The sequence below is a fragment of the Lichenostomus cassidix genome, chromosome 20 (genome assembly GCF_008360975.1).
Source record: "Lichenostomus cassidix isolate B80296 chromosome 20, HeHo_3.0, whole genome shotgun sequence".
NCBI classification, from domain to species: Eukaryota; Metazoa; Chordata; class Aves; order Passeriformes; family Meliphagidae; genus Lichenostomus; species Lichenostomus cassidix.
The window spans coordinates 3,474,237-3,494,602 of NC_139500.1; the positions used below are offsets into that span (position 1 = coordinate 3,474,237).

General features: G+C 42.7%; 2 protein-coding genes across 3 annotated transcripts; one reads left to right on the forward strand and one right to left on the reverse strand.

Moving 5' to 3' along the window:
• Positions 1 to 5,925: 5,925 nt before the first annotated feature.
• NELFCD (negative elongation factor complex member C/D) lies at positions 5,926 to 14,427 on the forward strand. Of its 2 annotated transcripts, XM_085079204.1 has the most exons (15): positions 5,995 to 6,075; positions 6,493 to 6,608; positions 6,771 to 6,880; positions 7,727 to 7,836; positions 8,157 to 8,264; positions 8,812 to 8,964; positions 9,701 to 9,831; positions 10,240 to 10,405; positions 10,910 to 11,044; positions 11,444 to 11,583; positions 11,774 to 11,888; positions 12,195 to 12,290; positions 12,483 to 12,623; positions 12,945 to 13,074; positions 13,505 to 14,427. In XM_085079204.1, the coding sequence occupies exons 1-15, from the start codon at positions 6,010 to 6,012 to the stop codon at positions 13,537 to 13,539; spliced, it is 1,752 nt and encodes a 583-aa protein (XP_084935330.1). In that variant the 5' UTR covers positions 5,995 to 6,009; the 3' UTR covers positions 13,540 to 14,427. The 2 variants fall into 2 exon arrangements, with proteins under 2 accessions (XP_084935329.1, XP_084935330.1); XM_085079203.1 differs by lacking the exon at positions 13,505 to 14,427 and having other exon boundaries at positions 5,926 to 6,075; positions 12,945 to 13,457.
• Positions 14,428 to 15,226: 799 nt separating this feature from the next.
• CTSZ (cathepsin Z) lies at positions 15,227 to 20,302 on the reverse strand. The gene is made up of 6 exons (XM_085079206.1): positions 20,014 to 20,302; positions 19,526 to 19,689; positions 17,679 to 17,858; positions 16,947 to 17,097; positions 16,558 to 16,720; positions 15,227 to 16,097 (listed from the first exon to the last, which is right to left on the reverse strand). Exons 1-6 carry the CDS (start codon positions 20,142 to 20,144, stop codon positions 15,984 to 15,986), a joined length of 903 nt encoding a protein of 300 aa, XP_084935332.1. The 5' UTR covers positions 20,145 to 20,302; the 3' UTR covers positions 15,227 to 15,983.
• Positions 20,303 to 20,366: the final 64 nt, after the last annotated feature.

Consider the following 20,366-nt stretch of genomic DNA (forward strand, 5'->3'; position numbering starts at 1 on the left):
TACGTAACTCATTCTGGAAGAGAGTAAGTTCTCTTCTTTCCCCACCTGTAGCTAATTTTGCTGTGTGTATTCCTAACAACGCTGGCACTCGTAAGACCTCTTCCATGGAAGTAGATGATAAAATTCCTACTAACTTTACCAAGCAGGATCAGGGCCATGGATCACTATCCGTGGAAATCTCACACAGGAGCAAGTCCTCATCCCTAAATTTTATGTTCAGTTTGTGTAACAGTAAAAATATTTATAAGCAAACATCTGTTTGCAGTCCAAAACCAAACTGTGCCCTTCTTCCTCAGCTTGGTGTCTCTGAAAATTCATCCCTTGGGAAAAAATCTTCCTGATCTATGACAAATTTGAGGCGTCTTTGTAAATAAAATAAGCTACAAAGGGGATTTCTGAAGCTCTGCTGATGAAAGCCTGACTGAAAAATCCCTCTGGTGACTGACAAGACAAATTCCAAGGGTGAGCCTATTTTAATCCTGGTCATGACCAGTCGGCTTCAGGCCTGTGAGTGGATGTGTGTCAGTTGTGGGTAGGTAAAAATGCTTCAGAGTGTTTCTGTAGTGCACAGATTGCTAAAATTTGTTGAGCCATGAGTATGGACTTCATAATTAATTGTTTCAGACCCTGATTCTCATCTTATTAAAAGTTCAAACTGCTTTTTACCCTGGTTACTTTCAGTGTACTGAGCTGAGCAAAATGGGTGCAGTTTAAAGCACAAATCTGACCTGGACAAGGAACATGGGAGGAGGTGGGGAGGCAAATAAGAACTCTTGCTGCATTAAATGTAAAAATAATAAGGTGGGGTTTTTTTTTTCTGACTTCTGTGTCCTATAAACTTAGACTGGTTCTGTGGAAAAGAGGGAGTTCCCCAGGGTAACAACAGCATTGATACCTCTGTAACATGGATAACTGACCAAATATGTAATAGATAATTAAAAACCCACCAAAAATGAAACTATTTACAGATTTTCCTAATTTTTTTCAGTTAGGAAGTCTGCCTCAAAATAATTTAATAACAGGACAAAATAAAACCTTTGAACATAGTCCCAATATAGGGAGAAGGATAAATTTTTGAGGGAGAAGATGTTGACATTAGGGGGTTTTGTGTAACAACATGCTTTCTGAGGCTGGGGTACCAGTAGACAAATGTAAGCAAATCCAAAATTAAAATGTGAATTTATCTCTTCACTTTAATTTATCCAGTCATTTTATAAAACGAGTTGGCTATTTTATTTTTTTAAGATAATGCTACTCAAGTTTGTAGAAAGATAAACCTAGGACAGAGGTAGTAATGTTTGGGAATTCTCTCCGATCTGTTGTTCTGTTATGCAAACTATTGTTTTTAGGCTGTGAATTTTATGTGAATTGTTAATAGTGAAGTGTTTCTATCTGTAGTTTTCTGGTATTTGATGTGACTTTGGAACTGTATCGTTCTTGCAACTGCAATGCCAGAGTGCCAGCAGAGATCAGGCAGAGGAAGGAGCAGCTGAGTGAGGGTTAGGCATTGCCACGTCAGGGGGGAACATTCCAGTTCTTTTTTTGCTACATTTTCACTTTGCTCTTGGCAGGATCAGAAGAGCTTCCACCAAAAGACAAATTAGGGGTTGAGTGATAGAAGCAAATACTGTGGAAGGTGTTTCAAACTGAGACAGAGTTACAGAGATGTGTCCTGAGGGGGGTGTGATGGGTGATAAATATCAGTATTTCTAATCTCTGTTCTCTTACCGTTTCAAGGCACAACATCCAAAATGAAGTAACAGATTCTGTGACAGTTTTGGTGCTAACCTGGAGTTCTGTTTCTCACAGGGCAAAGCTCTGCTGGGCTGCAGAGGTTCATCTGTGTAAGGCAGTCTGGAAGCCCAGAGCAGCCACGAGCAACAGCTCTTGTGAACCTGTTTGTGATTTAAAACTGGGAAACTTAACAGCCAATTGCTCTGTCCTGCAGCATGGCCCAAAACCTGCTGCCTCTGGATTCAGCTGCTTTTCCTGACCTCACCCCCCTTACTCTTGTAACAGTGTGGTTGATAAGAGAATAGAGCAGTTACGAAAGAAAGTTATGAGACAACCTCAGACAAAGTTCAAAATCCATCACCTTGGACACTGAAAAGTAGATTTAAGGGGGAAATTCTTCATTCCCCAGGTGAGTGACCCAGTCTGGGATCCTCATACAAATTTTCAAGGTCAGAGATACATTCATCTATCCCAAAAGGCCAGGATATCTCCAATTAAGGAACTACAAAAAAAGGCAATTTCTGCAACCATTATAGAGCTGGGAGATAGTTCATTGAAGGGTGAGTTTAATAATTAGTGTGCAAATCAACTGCAACTTGCTTTGAAGCAAGAAAATGTTCTACTACAGGCTCCTTGAGAAGTACTTGGGGTGTTGGGAGGCTCAGTGTTTAAGCAATCCTCAGTGTATAAAATACAGTTCCAACTTTTAAGCTGACATTTGAGGGACACTAGAATGACATCCTGTCAGCAACCTCAAAACCACCTTGTTTTGTCTCAGAATATTCTTGGTTACCTGGTGAAGTGTCGTGTGTTCAATGTCTGGAATAAATGTTACCAGTACTCGAGGTACAAACAAATATGCTTCATCTTGAGGTTCTGCTTGAGAAGGAAAAACTCTTTAGCCAAAACTCATTAGCCTAACGATGCTGCTGTAATTTCCTACTCCATTGGAAAGTTATTACCTTATCTCTAGTTGAATGTATTGGCTGCTTTGTAAAGGGCTAACGATTACAAAATGCAAATTTATGCTAAAAGAATTTGTAGAGGGCAAGGAGCAGAGGGAATGACAGAGAATGCCAGGGTGGATATTTTTAAAAAACAAATGAATAAAAGGCAAACAGTTTTGTTGGAAGTCGGCTCTTCTGTTTGGGATTTTTCTTTTTTAGGAAGGAACCAAATGAAGTTGGATGATTTCGTCAGCTGTATTACATTCAGCCCTTTAAGTAGCAAATCTGGAATTACAGTTGTTAAATAATTTGCTCAAAAATCAATCAACAAGTTTTGATAGTTGGAATTCAAACTTGAGTATTTGATACTTTGTTTATTCTTCTGTTAAAAAAAAAAAAGAAAAAATAATGTAGTTATACGTGTTCCTGTACATCTGGCACTTCTTCACACACATTCACTTTCCAGAATTCCTTTACTGCTTCCTCAAATCTTGCAGCAGAGACACTGAGGCTCTTCACTAGGTATTTATTGGGCTCCAAATTTTGTCTCTGTCTCAAAATTTATCTCAAAATTTGCTCTCTGCCTCATCAAAATCTCATTAGATGGAAACTGTCACTCAAAAATATTTTACACATAAGTATGTCAAATATGCATTTAGGGAAACATTTGTTGCATTAATTTGCTGCATAATCTTTCAGGGACATTCAGGTAAATCTAAGCGCTTTATTCATGAACATTTCCTGAAACTTCATAAAACACAAACCCATATGGAGGAATGCAGTTAAACCCAAGAGACAACCAACACTGTTTCCATTCAAAGTTGTAAAAGTCTAGTTTGCAAAATCAATTTCTGGTACATTTAATATTTCATCACATTTTAAGTGATACCTTGATACTGTTTGGTTTAATCTGATTTTACCTCTTGTTTACTGGCCTGAAGTGAAGCAAGCTTGGATACTGCAATTCTGCAAAGGGCTATTCAGCAAATGTCTGGCTGTTACAGATCCCTAGTTTTCTCCTCAAGGGAAGCTGAAAGTAAATGCTTTGAGTATTGTTCATTCTTTATATATTAAAAAAAAATCTTTTTCTGTTACTGCAATCAAAATAAAGAGATAAATATATAAATATATAGTTTCACAATTTAGGCACTGAAATTACTGGTATCATTAACACCTCTATGTGTCTAACACCTCTGTGATCTCCCACCTGTATAAAAACTGTCCTACAAAGCGTATTTAGTTGAACTTTCTGAAAAGAACCAGGGTCTCGTCCTAAGCCTCATGAAGTCCCAGACTTGTGGTTTTCCCATTCAGTTTCATTGGACTGTTAAGCTCTAGACTCACTTTTTGTCCAATTTTAAGTTTTATGAACCTTCTGTTAAGGTACTATAATGGTTTCTCTGCAATCACCTCCAGAGAACTTGTCCTACACCTAATTATACATCTCATAACTTCATTGCAAGTCAAAAAAAAAAAAAAAAAGGAGAGCTGATGGAGCACAGGAGGTGTAGAGATGTCTCTTGCGAGACTGTCAGAAAATACTTTTCCATTCTTGGTTTGGGACACATGAAATTCAGATCTAGTACTTTCTCAGGAGTTCTGACTGGTTAATCACACTGTTCCGAGTTCAGTGTTATTTCTCACGTCTATTGGATGGAAATTGCCTGCTAACCAAATGGAGATCAGCCAAAACCTTTTTCTCAAGGATATTTCCATTGGCTCCCAGCCTCAGCCTGTCACTTCACTCCCCGTTCGTCCCTCAGAAAAAATGTCCACTGACTCCACAGGCACTGGGATTGTCCCTCACTGTCCCCCTGACTGCAGCATCTGGCACAGGTGGAGAACGTGGCTGTTGTCCCTCTGCTTCAAACCATGCCTTTTATTCTGAAAAAGCCTCTTTCCTTTCTGCTGGCAGAGCACAGAGAACACTATCCCGGGCTCTCCCGAATGTTGGAGCAGAGTTCCAGGAAGGGCTTCACCACTGTAGGGCAGCACAATACAGCACAACGTGCTCTGTGCTGCAGGCCAGGTGCTGGGGTACATTTTCTGTACTGAATTTTTAAGTGCAGTAAATCCCTTGGTTAGCACAGCAACCACATTTGAACAAGGATTTTGTCTGTTGGACATCCTATGACTTATTTCTGAACTGGGTTTTTTTGGCCTTTCTTACCCAGCAATGCATGGAAGACGATGTCACTTCTTTTTACTATTTTTCAGTTAGAAACTGAATGAGAATAAAGGCCCTTTAAAATAATTAATCAGCAAAGCTTCTGGCTGGCCACCAAATCCCAGAACACACCCTCAGCCTCCCCTTTCTCACAGCTAAACTCTTATACAACTGAAGAACCAGAGTGGATCTGAAGAGAGACAAAGGGACTCTGTTGCTCACATGGTCTCACTAATGCCTGAGGCCTGATTATGTGATCAGTTTTCATTGCACACTTGTCCCCTGCTCATCTGTCTCTAATTCCTCGTCTGTCCCTTCCTTGGGGGGACCCTCTTGGCTGATGTATTCACTCAGCATCCCCGGGAAGGCTCCCAGGGTGAGCACAGCTCTGGGGATAAGGATTTATGGATTTATGGATGGGGAATAAATCCTGCCCTGCCTGCTTACAGACCAGCCTCGGGAACAGCAGTGTGCCTCTCACAGCACCTCTGCTCTGCCCGGAGATAACCACTTTCATTCTCCAAAGCTACCCACTTTCATTCTCCAAAGCTACCCTAGTTTTTGTTCTTTTCCTACTTGTCAGTTTTTTGTATTCTACCATAACACTTCATTATTCCTATCAACTTGCTGTTGTTAGCATCCTCCTCACGCCTCAGTGTGTGTGAGGGAGGGAACTGCTGTTGTGCAGCTGCAGCCAGAAGAGGAACACATCTTTTGGAGAACACATCCCTTGGAGAACACATCTTTTGGAGAACACATCTCTTGGATAACACATCCCTTGGAGAACACACCCGTTTTTTCCCTCTTCCCTTGCAATTCCCGTCCGATTGCCGCCGTGCTGGGAGGCTTTGCAGAGCAGTGTGATTTGGCATTTCCATCGGCTCCTTTCCCCTCAGTCTGTGAGTCACCCCTGCCCGTCCTGCCCGGCTCCCCTCGCTGACAGCCCGGGACGGGCTGAGGGATGGCCTGAGGGATGAGCTGAAGGATGGGATGAGGGATGAGCTGAGGCATGGCCCTCGGCCCTCGGCCCTCAGCCGTCACAGCGCCCCTCAGCCGCCATCGCGGGCTGCCCGGCCCCGCCTCGCCGCCATTCCGCGGCGCCCCGCCCGTTCCGCCCGTTCCGTTCGGGCCGTTCCGGGGAGGGCCGGGCCGGGAGGAGCCATGGAGGACGCTGATTACTTCGAGGGCAGCGCGGCCGAGTGGGGCAGCGAGGCGGACGGGGGCGCGGTGAGCGCCGGGGGGAGCTGGGCGGAGGGTGAGGGGTGACCGCAGCCGCAGGCGGGTCTCGGAGCAAACCCTGGGCACAGACCCCGAGCTTTCCCCGGAGTCCGGAGCATCCTCCGGGAGAATCCTGCAGTATTCCCCGGGAGGGAGCCGCAGTGAGCCCCGGTGGGTCCCCCGGGCCGTCCCGCTCGGGCTGAGGCGAGCAGCGGCTGTGGGGCAGCAGGCCGGGGCTGCGCCGGGCCCGGGGCTCGGCGGCTCAAGGGAAGGAGGCCGTGCTGGTTTTGCGCCTTTCCGTTAATAATCGGTGTTGCTCAGAGGTGCTTGCGGCGCTGAGCCGAGGTGTGTGTGCTGCTGTGGGCAAAAAAGAGCCTGAAATGGGAGTGTGGGGGGAAAGGCTGACCTGACTGTGCTTGTGAGCAGCAAGACGATGAGGATGGGGAGGGAGAAGATGATGCCGAAGTCCAGCAGGAGTGCCTGAAGAAATTTTCGACCCCTGACTATATAATGGAGCCGTCTATATTTAACACGTTAAAGAGGTGAGTGCGACCTGATGTGTGTTACAACTGTGGTGTTGTCATTTCCTATGGAAATGTGTGAAAAGGTATAAATGGTGCTGTTGTTTTTCCTTTAAATTCAGAGTTTGGCTATTGTTTGGTTTTAATATGACTCAAATGGTTCCTCTGTAATCCTTTCCTCAGATATTTCCAAGCAGGAGGATCTCCAGAGAATGTTATCCAGCTGCTCTCTGAAAACTACACTGCAGTGGCACAGACTGTCAATTTGCTGGCAGAGTGGCTCATTCAGACAGGTATGATATGTGATACAGTGTAGTTTGGGTCTATAGTCTTTCTTCTGTCAGAAATGCCTGAATTTGTGACAAATTTGGTCATACACAGGAAGTGGATTGTTATAAAGTTGTCGTCCTGTATGTGGCTAAATCCTTTATAATAATAGGCTTACTCTGCTTGGAGAGTAATGAAGTAATACATTGATGAAATGCCAACAACTGTGTTATAAAAAGCTTTATAGTTGAAACAACCGCATAAATTATAGTTTCTTTTTCATTTCATTCAAGGGGCAAGGGTGCTGTTACATAGACAACATAAGCAGTGTTTGATATTTTGTAATAGAATTATATAATCAATATTACATTACATTTTCAGAATTATTATACTCTAATTTCAGAAACGTACAACTACTCATTGCTGTTTGTATATTATTTTGTAGAATACTGTTAAAGACACTTAAAATATACTAAAAAGATGAATCTTAGTGTGTAGTAAGGTGGGTTTGTGCCCCAGCCCTGGTAATCCCTTTTTTGGTTAAGATACACGTGCATTTTAGTGTTACACCAGTAGCAGTCCTGTGGGATGACTGGCATTGCTCTTTGTGTGTCTGAAGAGGAGAGCAAGAGACAGGGACTAGTATGACCTCCCTGAGATCCTAAACAGTTTAGCATTTAGGAAAAAAAGGTGGGAAATCTGTAAATCTGAATCAGTGTGCCTTGATAGTAGAACTGATGGCTCTCCTCTCATTTTCTCTGTGTGGATAAGTTTTGGAGTAGTTTCTGTTCTCATTGGAAAATACGAGCTGCTGCTGCTGCATTCCATTGGATTGCATTGCATCTGCCAAGTGTTTTGTTCCTTCTGTACAGGTGTTGAGCCAATGCAAGTTCAGGAGACTGTAGAGAACCACTTGAAGAGCTTACTTATCAAGCACTTTGACCCTCGGAAAGCAGACTCCATCTTTACAGAGGAAGGAGAGGTGTGCATGGAGTCCCTGTTGCTGTCTCCTCACAGTGGATCATTCCTAGATGCCTTCATCTGATGGAGTGGTGGATAGTGGGGAAGGCAAATTGTATCTTCAAAGCTCTTTGGCTGAGGAACAACTGGTTCCAGAAAACCAGCTCTGTCTCACTGGAGTCCTCAGAGGCTTAGAGAACTTGGAAATTTGGAATGCATTCTCCTTTGTAATAAAACCCTATAGAACAACTCACAGGACTTCTGAGAGGTAAAAGCCTTGCTTTTTATGATCCTGACAACTAGATATTCTTACATTTCTCTCTGTTGCTCTGATCTTTTCAGACTCCAGCCTGGCTTGAGCAAATGATAGCACATACCACGTGGAGAGATCTTTTTTACAAATTGGCAGAAGCCCATCCTGATTGTTTAATGCTTAATTTTACTGTGAAGGTACTATACTTAAGTCTACTAAATAAGAATAGCCATAGAGGACTAATTGTTCTGGCATCAAATATTAGCTGTGGTCTTGCTTGTATCTTTTATGTATTCCTGCTAATACTTATTAGTAAAAATACACCTTGGTGGGAGGAGTTGTGCTACAGGTTGCAAGCAGTAAGTGTAGTTTCCCAGTTTAAAGTACTGCTTTCTCAATTTTTGTTGAGGTGTGGGGGTTTTTGTTTGTTTGTTTGTTTTCCTTTGATTTTTATTTGAAAATTGTGGATTTCTGGTGCAGTGGAATGTTTCAGTCAGTTTTGTATGTTTCTGTGATAAGAAAAGAATGTTATATGTTGATGTGCTCTGCTATATTACATAGCATTGTGCTTTACATTATTTTTGCTACATCTTTATTAGTTTCCTTTTCTGTAGACCACAATATGAATTCTATTAAGTGTATGCAGGGGTGAAACTCTCATTATGTGTGTTCATCTAGATTTGTTAAAATATCAAAGACATAAATGTAAATAACAAGATTTCTGTGATGTTTTTATTTTTCAAGCTTATATCTGATGCTGGGTATCAAGGGGAAATAACCAGTGTTTCAACAGCATGTCAGCAACTAGAAGTATTTTCCAGAGTCCTGCGTACATCTCTGGCAACAATTTTAGATGGAGGAGAAGAAAACCTTGAAAAAAACCTCCCGGAGTTTGCTGTAAGTTTAGTTTTTATTTTGGTTTTTTCCCCCCTCTTTATGTGTTCTGCTTTCTGGTTAGGAGATTCAGATCACTGTGGGATTGTAGCCAATCTTGATGTCCTACAAAATCTTATGAAGAGAAGGTATATCAGGGTATAAACCCAGAAATTCATGCTATTTGATCATTCTGTGACCAAGAATTCCTTGGGTTGCTTATGTGACACTTCTTATATTTATTAAATGGATTGTGAAAAGGTGGAGGTAGAACTGTTACCCTTCACATTTAGTGCAAGATGGAAAGATCAGTCTCATCTGTCCCTTGGCAAATGAAAATTATTCCTTTATCATCCACATCAGTGTGAAAGTTGCCATCTGAATCAACCCCAGCATATGTTCTGCGTTGGGAAATAGCACAGTGATTTTCAGATGGCTTTGAACTTCTCAGTGTTTAAATACTGCAGAGAAAGTACTGAGCATAAGTAGAATAGATTTTCCTCTCAATTTTGGCATTTCAGAAATGAAGTTCTCAATTCAGCCCTTTCTTCTTGCATGGTTTCAGTGCTTTTCTGCACTTTCTTCTTGGCTGTTGGGTTTTTGGCTTTGTTGTTTAGGTGTTTCTGTTGTGGGTTTTTTTGCCTTTGCAGTTTTGCTGTTCGGTTTTGTCCCCCTTTGCTCTCACGGCAGTGTAATCACAGAAGGGCTCTGGGATGTTTGTTGCTGCCTGACTGGTGAGGTTTGTGCTGTGCTTTCACAGAAGATGGTGTGCCATGGAGAACACACTTACCTCTTTGCTCAGTCCATGATGTCCATCCTGGCCCAGGAGGAGCAGGGGGGCTCTGCTGTCCGACGGATCGCTCAGGAGGTTCAGCGATATGCCCACGAGAAGTGAGTGGCAGCTGTGGGGTCAGGGGAATGTAGCTCACCAGAATCTGTAAACTCTGCTTTCTTTTGCTCATTCTTCATTACCTTTAACTAGCAAAAGGAGAATTTTTAGCTGCAACAGAGCAGTTCTTGTAGCAGGGCTTGAATTCGTGGAACAGCAGTGAAATTCAGTGTTCTGTACCAGAGAGACCTGAAATCAGAAAAGCAAAGCACTGGAGTTTCTGTCTATTAGAAAACATCTCTTTTTATTGTTCTGTGAACATTTTGGAAATAAGGCAAATACAGGCCTATTTCTGTAATTACCCAGGATATACCCCTAAGGCATTACATTCCATAGAATATGCCCTGTTGACTCAGTCTGAATGTCTGAATTAAGAAAATAAGTCACTGTGTGTGTTTGTCCTCCTGCAGAGGCCACGATGCCAGTCAGATCACCTTAGCACTGGGTACTGCAGCCTCCTACCCTCGAGCTTGTCAGGCTCTGGGGGCAATGCTGTCCAAAGGAGCTCTGAATCCAGCAGATATCACTGTCCTCTTCAAAATGTTCACAAGCATGGACCCACCTCCAGTAGAACTGGTCAGTAGTTAGCTGTTTGTAACCTCTGGAACTTATTTCTGTTACAGTAGCACTCAGAAAGTGGATGTCTTGTGCCAAGTCTGGTACAGACATAAAAGTTCAATTAGCACTGGCTCATCCCTCTGTAATTGAAGGTCATGTCTTAATGTGAGACTGCTACTTGCATTCTGTTATGCATTAGCTTCTTAGTAGTTTTGTTGGGGTTTTCTAGTAATTCCAAGTTGTCTTTTTACATATAATTAAATATAGTTACATTATATATAACTAAATTAAATTAAATGTTCTAACATGGGTTTTGGTAATAAAAGACAAAATTTTGATACTTTAGCAATATGGCCTGTAACTGATTCTTTTTTTTTTTCATTTTTTCTTTCGGTCATAAGGCTAGGTTTCTTCAGAAAACTATTTTATGTACTCTTAAAGGAAAATGTGTTATTATATGCAAGGTATATCAGATGCAAAAACTCCATTCTCAGGCTCTGATAAAATATTTTGTCTTCACAGATTCGAGTACCTGCATTTCTGGACCTCTTCATGCAGTCATTGTTTAAACCAGGTGCTAAGATCAACCAGGATCACAAACATAAATTTATCCACATACTGGCATATGCAGCTAGTGTTGTAGAGATGTGGAAAAAGGTAATGTTGACTTCTGTGAATAACATTGTTTTTACCTACAGCAGCCTGCCTGTGCTGAAGAAAATATATGGTTGTGAAGTTACTCAGTTTTAAAGAATGTATTCAGCTTGATTTAATTATTTTAATATTAAATGTTTCTGGCTTCAGTTGAAATCATTAAAAAATGTAAATCCTGATGAACAAATACTATTAAAATTTTTAGTGAACTGAGAATTAAATAAAGCAAACATCCTTGTACATCAGCTCACTCATAATTAATTCTTCTGAAACTTCAATGTGAGTCTAAATTTAGTGGCACAGGATGCAACCCTAGGCTTATTGCAGGTTACAACTCCTTTCCTTAAATAACCAAAGACATCTGCAACTTCTGCATTCAGACTTTTTGCAATAATTTTGCAGAACAAGAGAGTCAGCATCAACAAGGATGAACTCAAGTCGACCTCAAAAGCCATCGAAACTGTTCACAATCTGTGTTGCAATGAGAACAAAGGAGCATCAGAGCTGGTTGCAGAGCTGAGCACTCTCTATCAGTGCATCAGGTGAGCAGACAGGCTGGGAATCTCTCATGAGGACATACATCCTGTCTTTCACACACAACTTGTCCTCCTTGGGTCGCAGAACATGTTTTTCTGTGCCACTGGAAAAAGATGGCAGATTACTTTGTCTTCCTAATAAAACTTCCATTTATTTTCCTGCTGCTGTGCTAAAGTGATCTCTCTCTCTCTGTAGGTTCCCAGTGGTGGCTATGGGTGTGTTGAAGTGGGTGGATTGGACAGTGTCAGAACCACGGTACTTCCAGCTGCAGACAGATCACACTCCAGTTCACCTGGCACTGCTGGATGAGGTAAGAGTGTCTAAAACTTTGCTGAGGAGCAAGAACAGTTTTAATGTTTGTGTAATACCCAGTCCACTTTATGCCTCTCATTTGTAGTAAGGCAGTAAATATGCAGAAATTAATCTATTCAGAGTTAATTATTTGGTTTTGTCTGCTCAGCATTATTTACGCCAGGAAAACCTGGGCATCAAAGAAATGATGGAATACTTTTCTAAATGAATTTGTGTCTGGCACTGAGTATCAGTGTAAACTTGTCTGGTGCATTGTGTTTTAAATTGCAGTTCTGAGGATCTCACGTTGCTGTCTTGTTTGCAGATCAGTACATGCCATCAGCTGCTTCATCCCCAAGTTCTACAACTTCTTGTCAAGCTCTTTGAAACAGAACATTCTCAGCTGGATGTGATGGAGCAGGTGATTCTCAAAGGATGCAGTATTTGTGTTCCTTTGTATCAGTCACTCTTACCCACTTCAACAGCTTTTGCTCTCACCGCAGCTTTCATTTAGAATATTTAAAATGTAGCATAGCAGATATTTAAGCTATAAAATTGAGATGCTCTGAGAGCAAGTTGTGATGTGTTGGCTCTTCCCTCCCTGCACCACCAGCTGGAGTTGAAGAAGACTCTCCTGGACAGGATGGTGCACCTGCTCAGCCGAGGCTACGTCCTGCCTGTTGTCAGCTACATTCGCAAATGCCTGGAGAAGCTGGACACAGACATCTCGCTCATCAGATACTTTGTGACAGAGGTCAGCAGCAAAAACTCTCACTGAAGTCTAGAGATCAAGTTTAGCATCAGCTGCATGTGTTTTGGATATTCAGAAATAATTCTGGTTCAGGTCAGATTCTGAGCAGTGTCTCAGTATTCACCAAGATGTGATTGGTCCTGTGACTCCTGACTTCTGGAAGTAATAAGGTGCTGGATAGAGTACCACAAGAATACATAATTAATTACTTGTCTGGAGAACAAGAGGTCCTAAGTGCAACTACTTGTATGTTTTCAAAACTGGTATGTGAATGAAATGTTGCAGGTAAGTGGAAGAATCATCATTTTTTGTCTGCTGTTTCAGGTGCTTGATGTGATTGCTCCTCCATATACCTCAGACTTTGTACAGCTTTTTCTTCCAATCTTGGAGAATGAAAGTATTGCAGGAACAATAAAAACAGAAGGTGAACATGACCCTGTCACTGAGTTCATAGGTGAGTCACATTTACTCCTTGCACACCTGCTTCCATTTTTGTTTGTTACAACTTGCAAATAACGTTTAGGAGGAAGATTGCTAAAAATAGGAATGCCTGCCAGCTATTTTCACTTCAAGACAACTTCCCTTTTAGGGGCCTGTGTTTAGCAATTTCCCTTTAATCAAGAATCTGTGGGAAGTAGTGAGGAACTTGAAGGTAAATACTGCTTATTGAGAACTAGCACTGCAGCAAGGAAAGGAGAGGAAGGAAAATAGTCTGTCATAATTCACTGTGTTCTGCCATAATACACTCTGTCCCAAAACAAAAACAGCTGTCCAGACCCTAAAATCTTAATTATTTACATAATGCAGAAATCCATATGCAAGTTTATAAATCAGAGAATCATAGTAATGTACTGAACACTATCTTTTTTTTCTCTCCTTTTAAGCTCATTGCAAATCTAACTTTATTATGATGAACTAAGCAGTCGAAAATACCAAGAATGCAGACAGAGCTTGTGATCACTTTGCCATGCTCTCCACCAGTGAAGTTCTATGACTGGGCAATGCAGCAGCAAAAAACCCAACAAAACCAGCAAACCTAAAACAAGGAGGAAGGGGCTGAAGGGCATTTGATTGACTTGCATGGTGACCTTGAAGTTCTTATCAGAGGAGTGTTTGTGTTTCATATCGGAGAACTGTTAATGTCATTTGGAAAATGGAATGATACTGAAAGATTTTCTGTTACACAAATCAGTGTAAGTCAATGTTCTGAAGAGGATGGATAGCAAAAACCAGATTTATTTGAAAGAACATTGTTTTGGCTACAAGCAGAATTTGTCATCAATTTTTTGTGTAATACACAAAATCTGAAGAATGGGGAAGATAATTCCTACAAAAACACTTTGGAAATAGTTCTCTGAATGCTCTAGGCTTTGATGTTGCAAGTTGTAAAAAATAGGAATTTTTGTGATTTGCTCTACTGCAGAGAAGCCCTAATGCCTATTTCTCCCCTTTGCATTATATTAAAGTTCTAAATATCCTACATCTTTACTGCTATGAAAAAACCCAGTTTTGTGTAACACAGGAGGAGGTGTAACAATCAAGGTTAGTTTTGTATTGACAGATGAATTTTATGTGAGTGTGTTACCTTTCAGAATCTATTTTTTGCTAAATAGATGCATCAGATGTTACTGGTAAGTTTAATTACCATGTCATTACTGTCCCAAAGAATGTGTGCCGAAATTTCATTACTGCTTGTTGTGGCTTTGTTTTTATACTTATCTCTACTCTGTCTTGGTTGATGCCAAGCAGTGGGGGATACACCCAAGAATATGACTTACCTTTGAATAAAGGTGTTTTTTCTTTTCCAGAGATGTCTTTAGAAGTCTCATTAAGATCATTCTTTCTCTCTGTTCATTGGACTGGATTCCTGTTTACACCACTCACTTTTAAACAAACAGTAATTTTCTTGAACAAGCAAGAGCATTTTGCTTTTTCAAGCACATCTGTTTTCTGAAGAACCCACTTTCTAAAAGACACTGAAATCCTTAGTCCAACTGGATCTAAATTTAAAAAAGGAAATTGCCTGAAAAGGGCCAAAGTTGCTTCTGCAGCTTTTTTGGACTTCCTTGCTTGTCTTTGAATAGAAGATTTACTGTCATTTCAGCTAACTCTCACCATTTAGACTTGCATCACACCCAGTTTCCATAATTTAAATAAATTAGCACACAGGTTTGGCTTTTTGCAGCTCTTGACATCATTTCTTTGTGGAATTAACCACAGAACCAATTCACCCTGGACAGACTCAATTTAGGATAAAGCCCTGTATCAGCTCTTCATGATAATCAAGTTTGTTCTGTGACCACTGCAAATTTGCCAGCAGTTTAAACAAGGTTTATTTTTGCTTTCCTGCGTTCAGCTTGGTATCACTTCCTCTAAGCAGTTCCTCTGCACCAATCCTGTAGATGATTTTTAACTTCTTAAACTTTTTGTGATGCTGTGCTCAGTGTTGTCAAACAACCATGTTCATAACTCAGTTATTGTTTGAACCAACATCACTGCTGTATGAACTCGTCCATCAGGCTTTTCAAAAGATAAAGACCAGTGAAAGCAGGTGGAGACAACCACACACCTGTATTATAAGCTCTTATAATAAATACCCAGTCATGTAAGAGAAAAATCTGTTTATTAAATGCAATTAACAATGCCAGTTAGTAACATTTGATATGGCACTGATTTGTCAAAGTGGTGAGGAGTTCTGGGTTATGGCAAATTATATTTTGCCTCTTTAGGAGAAAAAGGGCACAATCACATTAAAACAGGAAAATTTGGGCAAAACCAAGACTAGTTAAATAGGAAGTATTTAGACTGTCTTTTGGTTAAAGTAATTCCTATTGTATAATTTTAGTGGATAAAAGCAACCTCATTATTTGAGACTTTCAACACCACTGTTTCACCAGGAGGTCAAGGAAACAGGGGATTTAATATTTTTAATTTATCATGCCCAGACTTATGGGGTTTGCATCATTGCAATATATGGCTCAGTACCATCAGAAAATTTGAAATAAGCTCTAGACCCAAATATTGAGTATACTTTTCCAATAAATCTACATGATTTCTATTTAAAAAAATAGATATTTACATGTACAAGTCCTGTGATTAAGTCAGTATGATTTTAATACTGTGCGTCAAGGTGGAACAACTCCTTCATGGGTAAATTACTTAAGTTGTAAATCATTATCTCCAGGCAGTTCTGTGTTTTTGAAGGCATTGTGTGTTGCATCTGGGCTAATTTTGCAAAACTGCCTGATGGCGTTAAACTGTGAAAGAGTCTTAGGCTACTATTCTTCAAAAAAGAAAAAAAAAGAGGTTGTGCTGAGAAGCTTCCAAATGAAGTACCTAAACAAAAAGATGTACCATGTAGAATCAAGGAAGTATAGGATCTCCATAGGCACAGTCCTCTTCAATAGCCAGATTGTAGTCTGCTCCTCTTCCACCCTTGTAGGCACTTGTCACAATCCTCAGCCACCCTCTTTCACCCTGTGAAGGATTTAATTTGCATTGTAAATTAGGAAACAACTGTAGAAACCGCATGTTGAGTCTGTTCTGTCTGCCAAATCTGAGTGATTGAAGTGAATGTAGGAATTCACTCAAGCTGAAGTGTAACCCTGGATTCCCAGGGCAACCTGCTTTGGTGAATTTACATCCCACCCATCCAGTCCAGCTACACGCTTGATTTTTGCTTACAACTAACACCAATTTCCAGTTGCCTGCAACAGGAGCTGCACCTCCTTGAAAGGTAGAATTTGGGATTGAGCTGACATTACTTGAGAAGCTTTGGCCAAATATCCTTGTCTTCAGATTAGCAGCTGGATTTCATTCTCAAACTGTTAATCTAGTTCAAATAAAGTTTTAGCTTTACATCCACAGGCTGTAGCTTTGCAAGTGACAAACCCCACCTTCCCTCTGAAGCCAAAAGTGTGTTCCTGTATTTCCTTACCCAGGGCTCACCCCAGGAGTTCCGAACTATCCAATATTCTGTTCCATTTTCCACACCCCAGCCAGCCACAGACACGATGTGATTCACTGTAGGTGAGGGGTTATACTCTGTGTAGAGTCCCCCTGTGTAAGCATCCAGCTTATCAGTAGCCATTATGCCACAGCTGTAAGAAAACAGAGAAAAGATTTTATACAAGGGGATCATGGCAAGGGCCTGGCTAAAAACCAGTTGGTTTTCTTGCATTTTGAATTCTGAGCTCAGTTTATATACAAATAAGCTAAAGCCTCCATATTAATGCAGAGCTGCTGACATGCTAGAATGAAAATGTACACTGAGTTTCAAGTATTTCACTCCCAGTATTACTAGCAGATAAACATTTTCTTTTTTACCTAATTGGTCCATTAGCATAGATTTCTGCCATCATTTTTTCTCTTCCACTGACAGACCCATAGTCACCAACTTTCCAGAGAGTGTAGTTCTTGATCACGTGGCATTCTCCAAAAGTGACACAAGTTCCACACTGGTTGAATTTCTTACACTCTATAAAACAGAGGTGAGATTATTACTGCAGGAGGGTGCTTTTCTTCAAGTGAAGTGATGGTAGGACACTAAGCTTTTATAACTTAATTGAGGCAGATATTAATAACTTCAGAGTAATTATTAATACATATTCTCTCTGGTGAACCCAATTACTTTTTGGAAACCACATTTAAACCACATTTAAAGTCCCTATTATCACCACTTATTATTCTTTACTTCATAGGTATAAATGCTTTAATGAGGACACAGAGAAACCATTCCAGTCATACATGACCAGACAAAGGTTAAATTCCTCCTTTGTTCAGCTTGAAGTGACACTTGTAAATATTTCAGTACATTAGAGATTGTGTGTCACAGATTTAAGAGATTAAGTTAAAACAATTCAGCTGTGCAAACTTGCCTGAGCATGATTTAGTGCTACACTGTCTGGAGTGGAAGACACACAGCCCCATAAAGAAAACCTGTTCTGTCAGTCAAACAGCAGGAACCAGCACTCTGAAAACCCAAGATTTTTTTTTTTAAGCACACTAAGGTCTGCTAAACCTGAGAAGAAATCCTACAGCAAAGCAGAGACATCCTACTTTGATCCTTGGCTTGGTAGTTGTTGCAGGTCTCGTCGGGAATGCCGTGGTCGTGGGCATACATCCAGACCCCGGAGTGATCCCCACCCTCACAGGAGCCAGCATCAGCACAGTCAATGACATTCTGGACAGACAGGTAGGCAGAAGGCCAGGCACCTTTCCTCTTGATGTTGATTCGATCTGTAAGGGTAAGAAACTGGGGTTTGTTACTGGAATACGTGGGTGGCTGCACATGGCAGCTGGTTTTGAAACTGTCTCCTCTTCATTGAGCCAGGAACTGCTTGCAGACAGCAGCACTTGTGGCTGGAAAAGCCTCTGCTGTCGGCAGAGAGGAACACAGCATGACCTAATTCAAACCAGAGGCTGAGTTATTATTGTGGGTTTCCATTAGGAGGGGTTTTTCCATTAAAAATGCAGCAAAAACATGTAGATGAGTAAGATCTGCCTAAAGCCTCTAAGAGCACTAGACCTCTTTTAATTCAATCCACAGCTTCTGAAAGCTTCCAGATCTGTTTCCTAACTTGGACAGCAAAGAGTTTTCAAATACACATCACAAAAACAGCTCTGACCAGCATCTTTTACAGGAGTAGAGATTTATATATAAGCCCATGCATAAACATAAGCCTATGGAGCCCAGTTGCTGGCTCTGAAAGACAGTCTTGATGCAAGAGAAAGCCTTTGGAGTTATCTCCTTGCTGTTACATCAGCATCTCACTGTTACCTTGCCATCTCAGACAGGCACTGCCACCCTGCTGCCTTATTTTGTCAGAAACAGCAAGCTCACTTGGCAGAAAAGCTTCCTGATGAGTATTTATAAACTGCTTCTCACTCTGCATTAACAGTCTTAACTGATGCCACTGTAGTACTTTAAATCCTATTAGTACCAACAACATTCAAATATACTTGACAGAACTGGGAGCTCTCATCCCAGCCTAATCTTCCAGCAAGTTGCTGTATTTTACCTATCCTAGTCCTTCGCTATATCCTGGCAAGTGTCATCCATGTCCATATGCTTGTACTGTGTAATTCTGTATCCTGCATGATTCCTGCTGTCTGCTCACACCTGCCTTGTCTTCCCACTTCTCCTCAGTTTCCTCTCTATCTCCTTCACAATTAATTTTCCTACAGCCTCCCTATGCAAATAGTGCTTCTGCAGCATGTAACTGTTGTGTGCAAATCACGTATTCTCTCTAAAGCCATTACTTCTCCATCTGTAGCAAACCACTACTTCCTCTTGACTACGAAAAATGCTGCTGATAGAAAGATTCCTGCTGAAATCAGACTCGTGTGTCTGCTGTGGTGAGCAGTTCATTTGAATAACAGGGCTCTAGCAGCACATACCCCACAAGAGGCAACTTCTTTCATTTCCTCATTCCCAGCACGGCTGGAGCAGCCCTTGCTGTAGAGCAGCAGGCTGAGGCACCAGAAAAGGGAAGGAGACCTCACAGGTGCTTTTGCATCTGCTGCTGCCTTCACCACACCTCCGAGGGGAGAGCAGACACCCCAGCTCTCACCGCAGGACCTAAAGAGCAGGTTGGGAGGAGCTGTGACCACATTCCTTCTGCAAACAGGTTTTTAACCACACCAGCGTTCCCCCTTGCTCCCTTTAGATAAGGTGCAGACAGCCTAAGGTGCAGGCTGCTCTCCCTGTTGAAACCAACCCTCCTTGCCTTCAGCTCGGGCATTCCCACTGCTCCGGTGCATCACCGACACCTCAGCCTGGGGCTTGCCGCGTCAGCCACTGCAGTGATTTAGCACCTTACACCAGCTGTCAGTAACCTCAAGCTAAACCCCTCTGCCTCCCAAAAGCCGTGTGTCGCGGGGGCGGCCAGGTGAGCCCGGGTTACCTGCCAGGGCGCTGGTGCTGCCGTGCGCCCAGCAGGAGCCGCAGTACTGCGGGATGTGCTGGTTCCGAGTCGTGCTCGCGTAGTTCACCCCCTTCACGTTCCTCCAGTCCCAGCTCTGCGGCAGCGCCGACACGTCCAGGTACTCGTGCGGCCGGGGGTAAGTCCTGCGGGGGGACGGAACGAGGAAGGTATTTTATTTTTAATTTAAAACCCCACAGATTTCACCGAAGTTTCGTAACGAGGCCGCGAGTGTCCGGCGGGGTCACGTGACCGCCCCGCGCCTCGGGGTCTCGTGACCGCCCCCCCCTCCCCTCAGCGCTGCCGAGCCGCGGCGGGAGCAGAGCGGGACCGGGAAACAGAGACCCCCGGAGACCCCGGGACACCCCGGGACCCCTAGAGCACCCCCCGGGACCCCCGAGTCCTGGCCGTGCCTGCCCAGCCCTTCCCCGGGCGTCTCTCCCGGGAGGGCACGCGGGGCCGAAGCTCACCTGAGGCCGGCAGCCTTGCGCGGGGCCGGTTTGTAGCAGTGCTGCCCTTCCCTGAAGTAGAGCCCGGCGCGGGCGGGCGGGCAGAGGCAGGCGCAGAGCAGCAGCAGGAGCGGCTGGAGCAGCGTGGCCATGCTGGGACAGCGATAACTCCCGGGACACGGCTGGCAGCGCGGTTTAAGGGCGGCGGGAGCGAGGAGGGCCGGGCGGGGCGGAGCTCACCTGCGGCGGGCGGGGACAGCGGGACAGCCCTGTGCCGGGGCTGAGCTCGGGTGTCCTCGCTGGGCACCTCCCGAGGGTGTCTGCTGGATGTGCTGGCGATGAGGAACAAACTGAGATCCCGCCTGCCCAGCCCC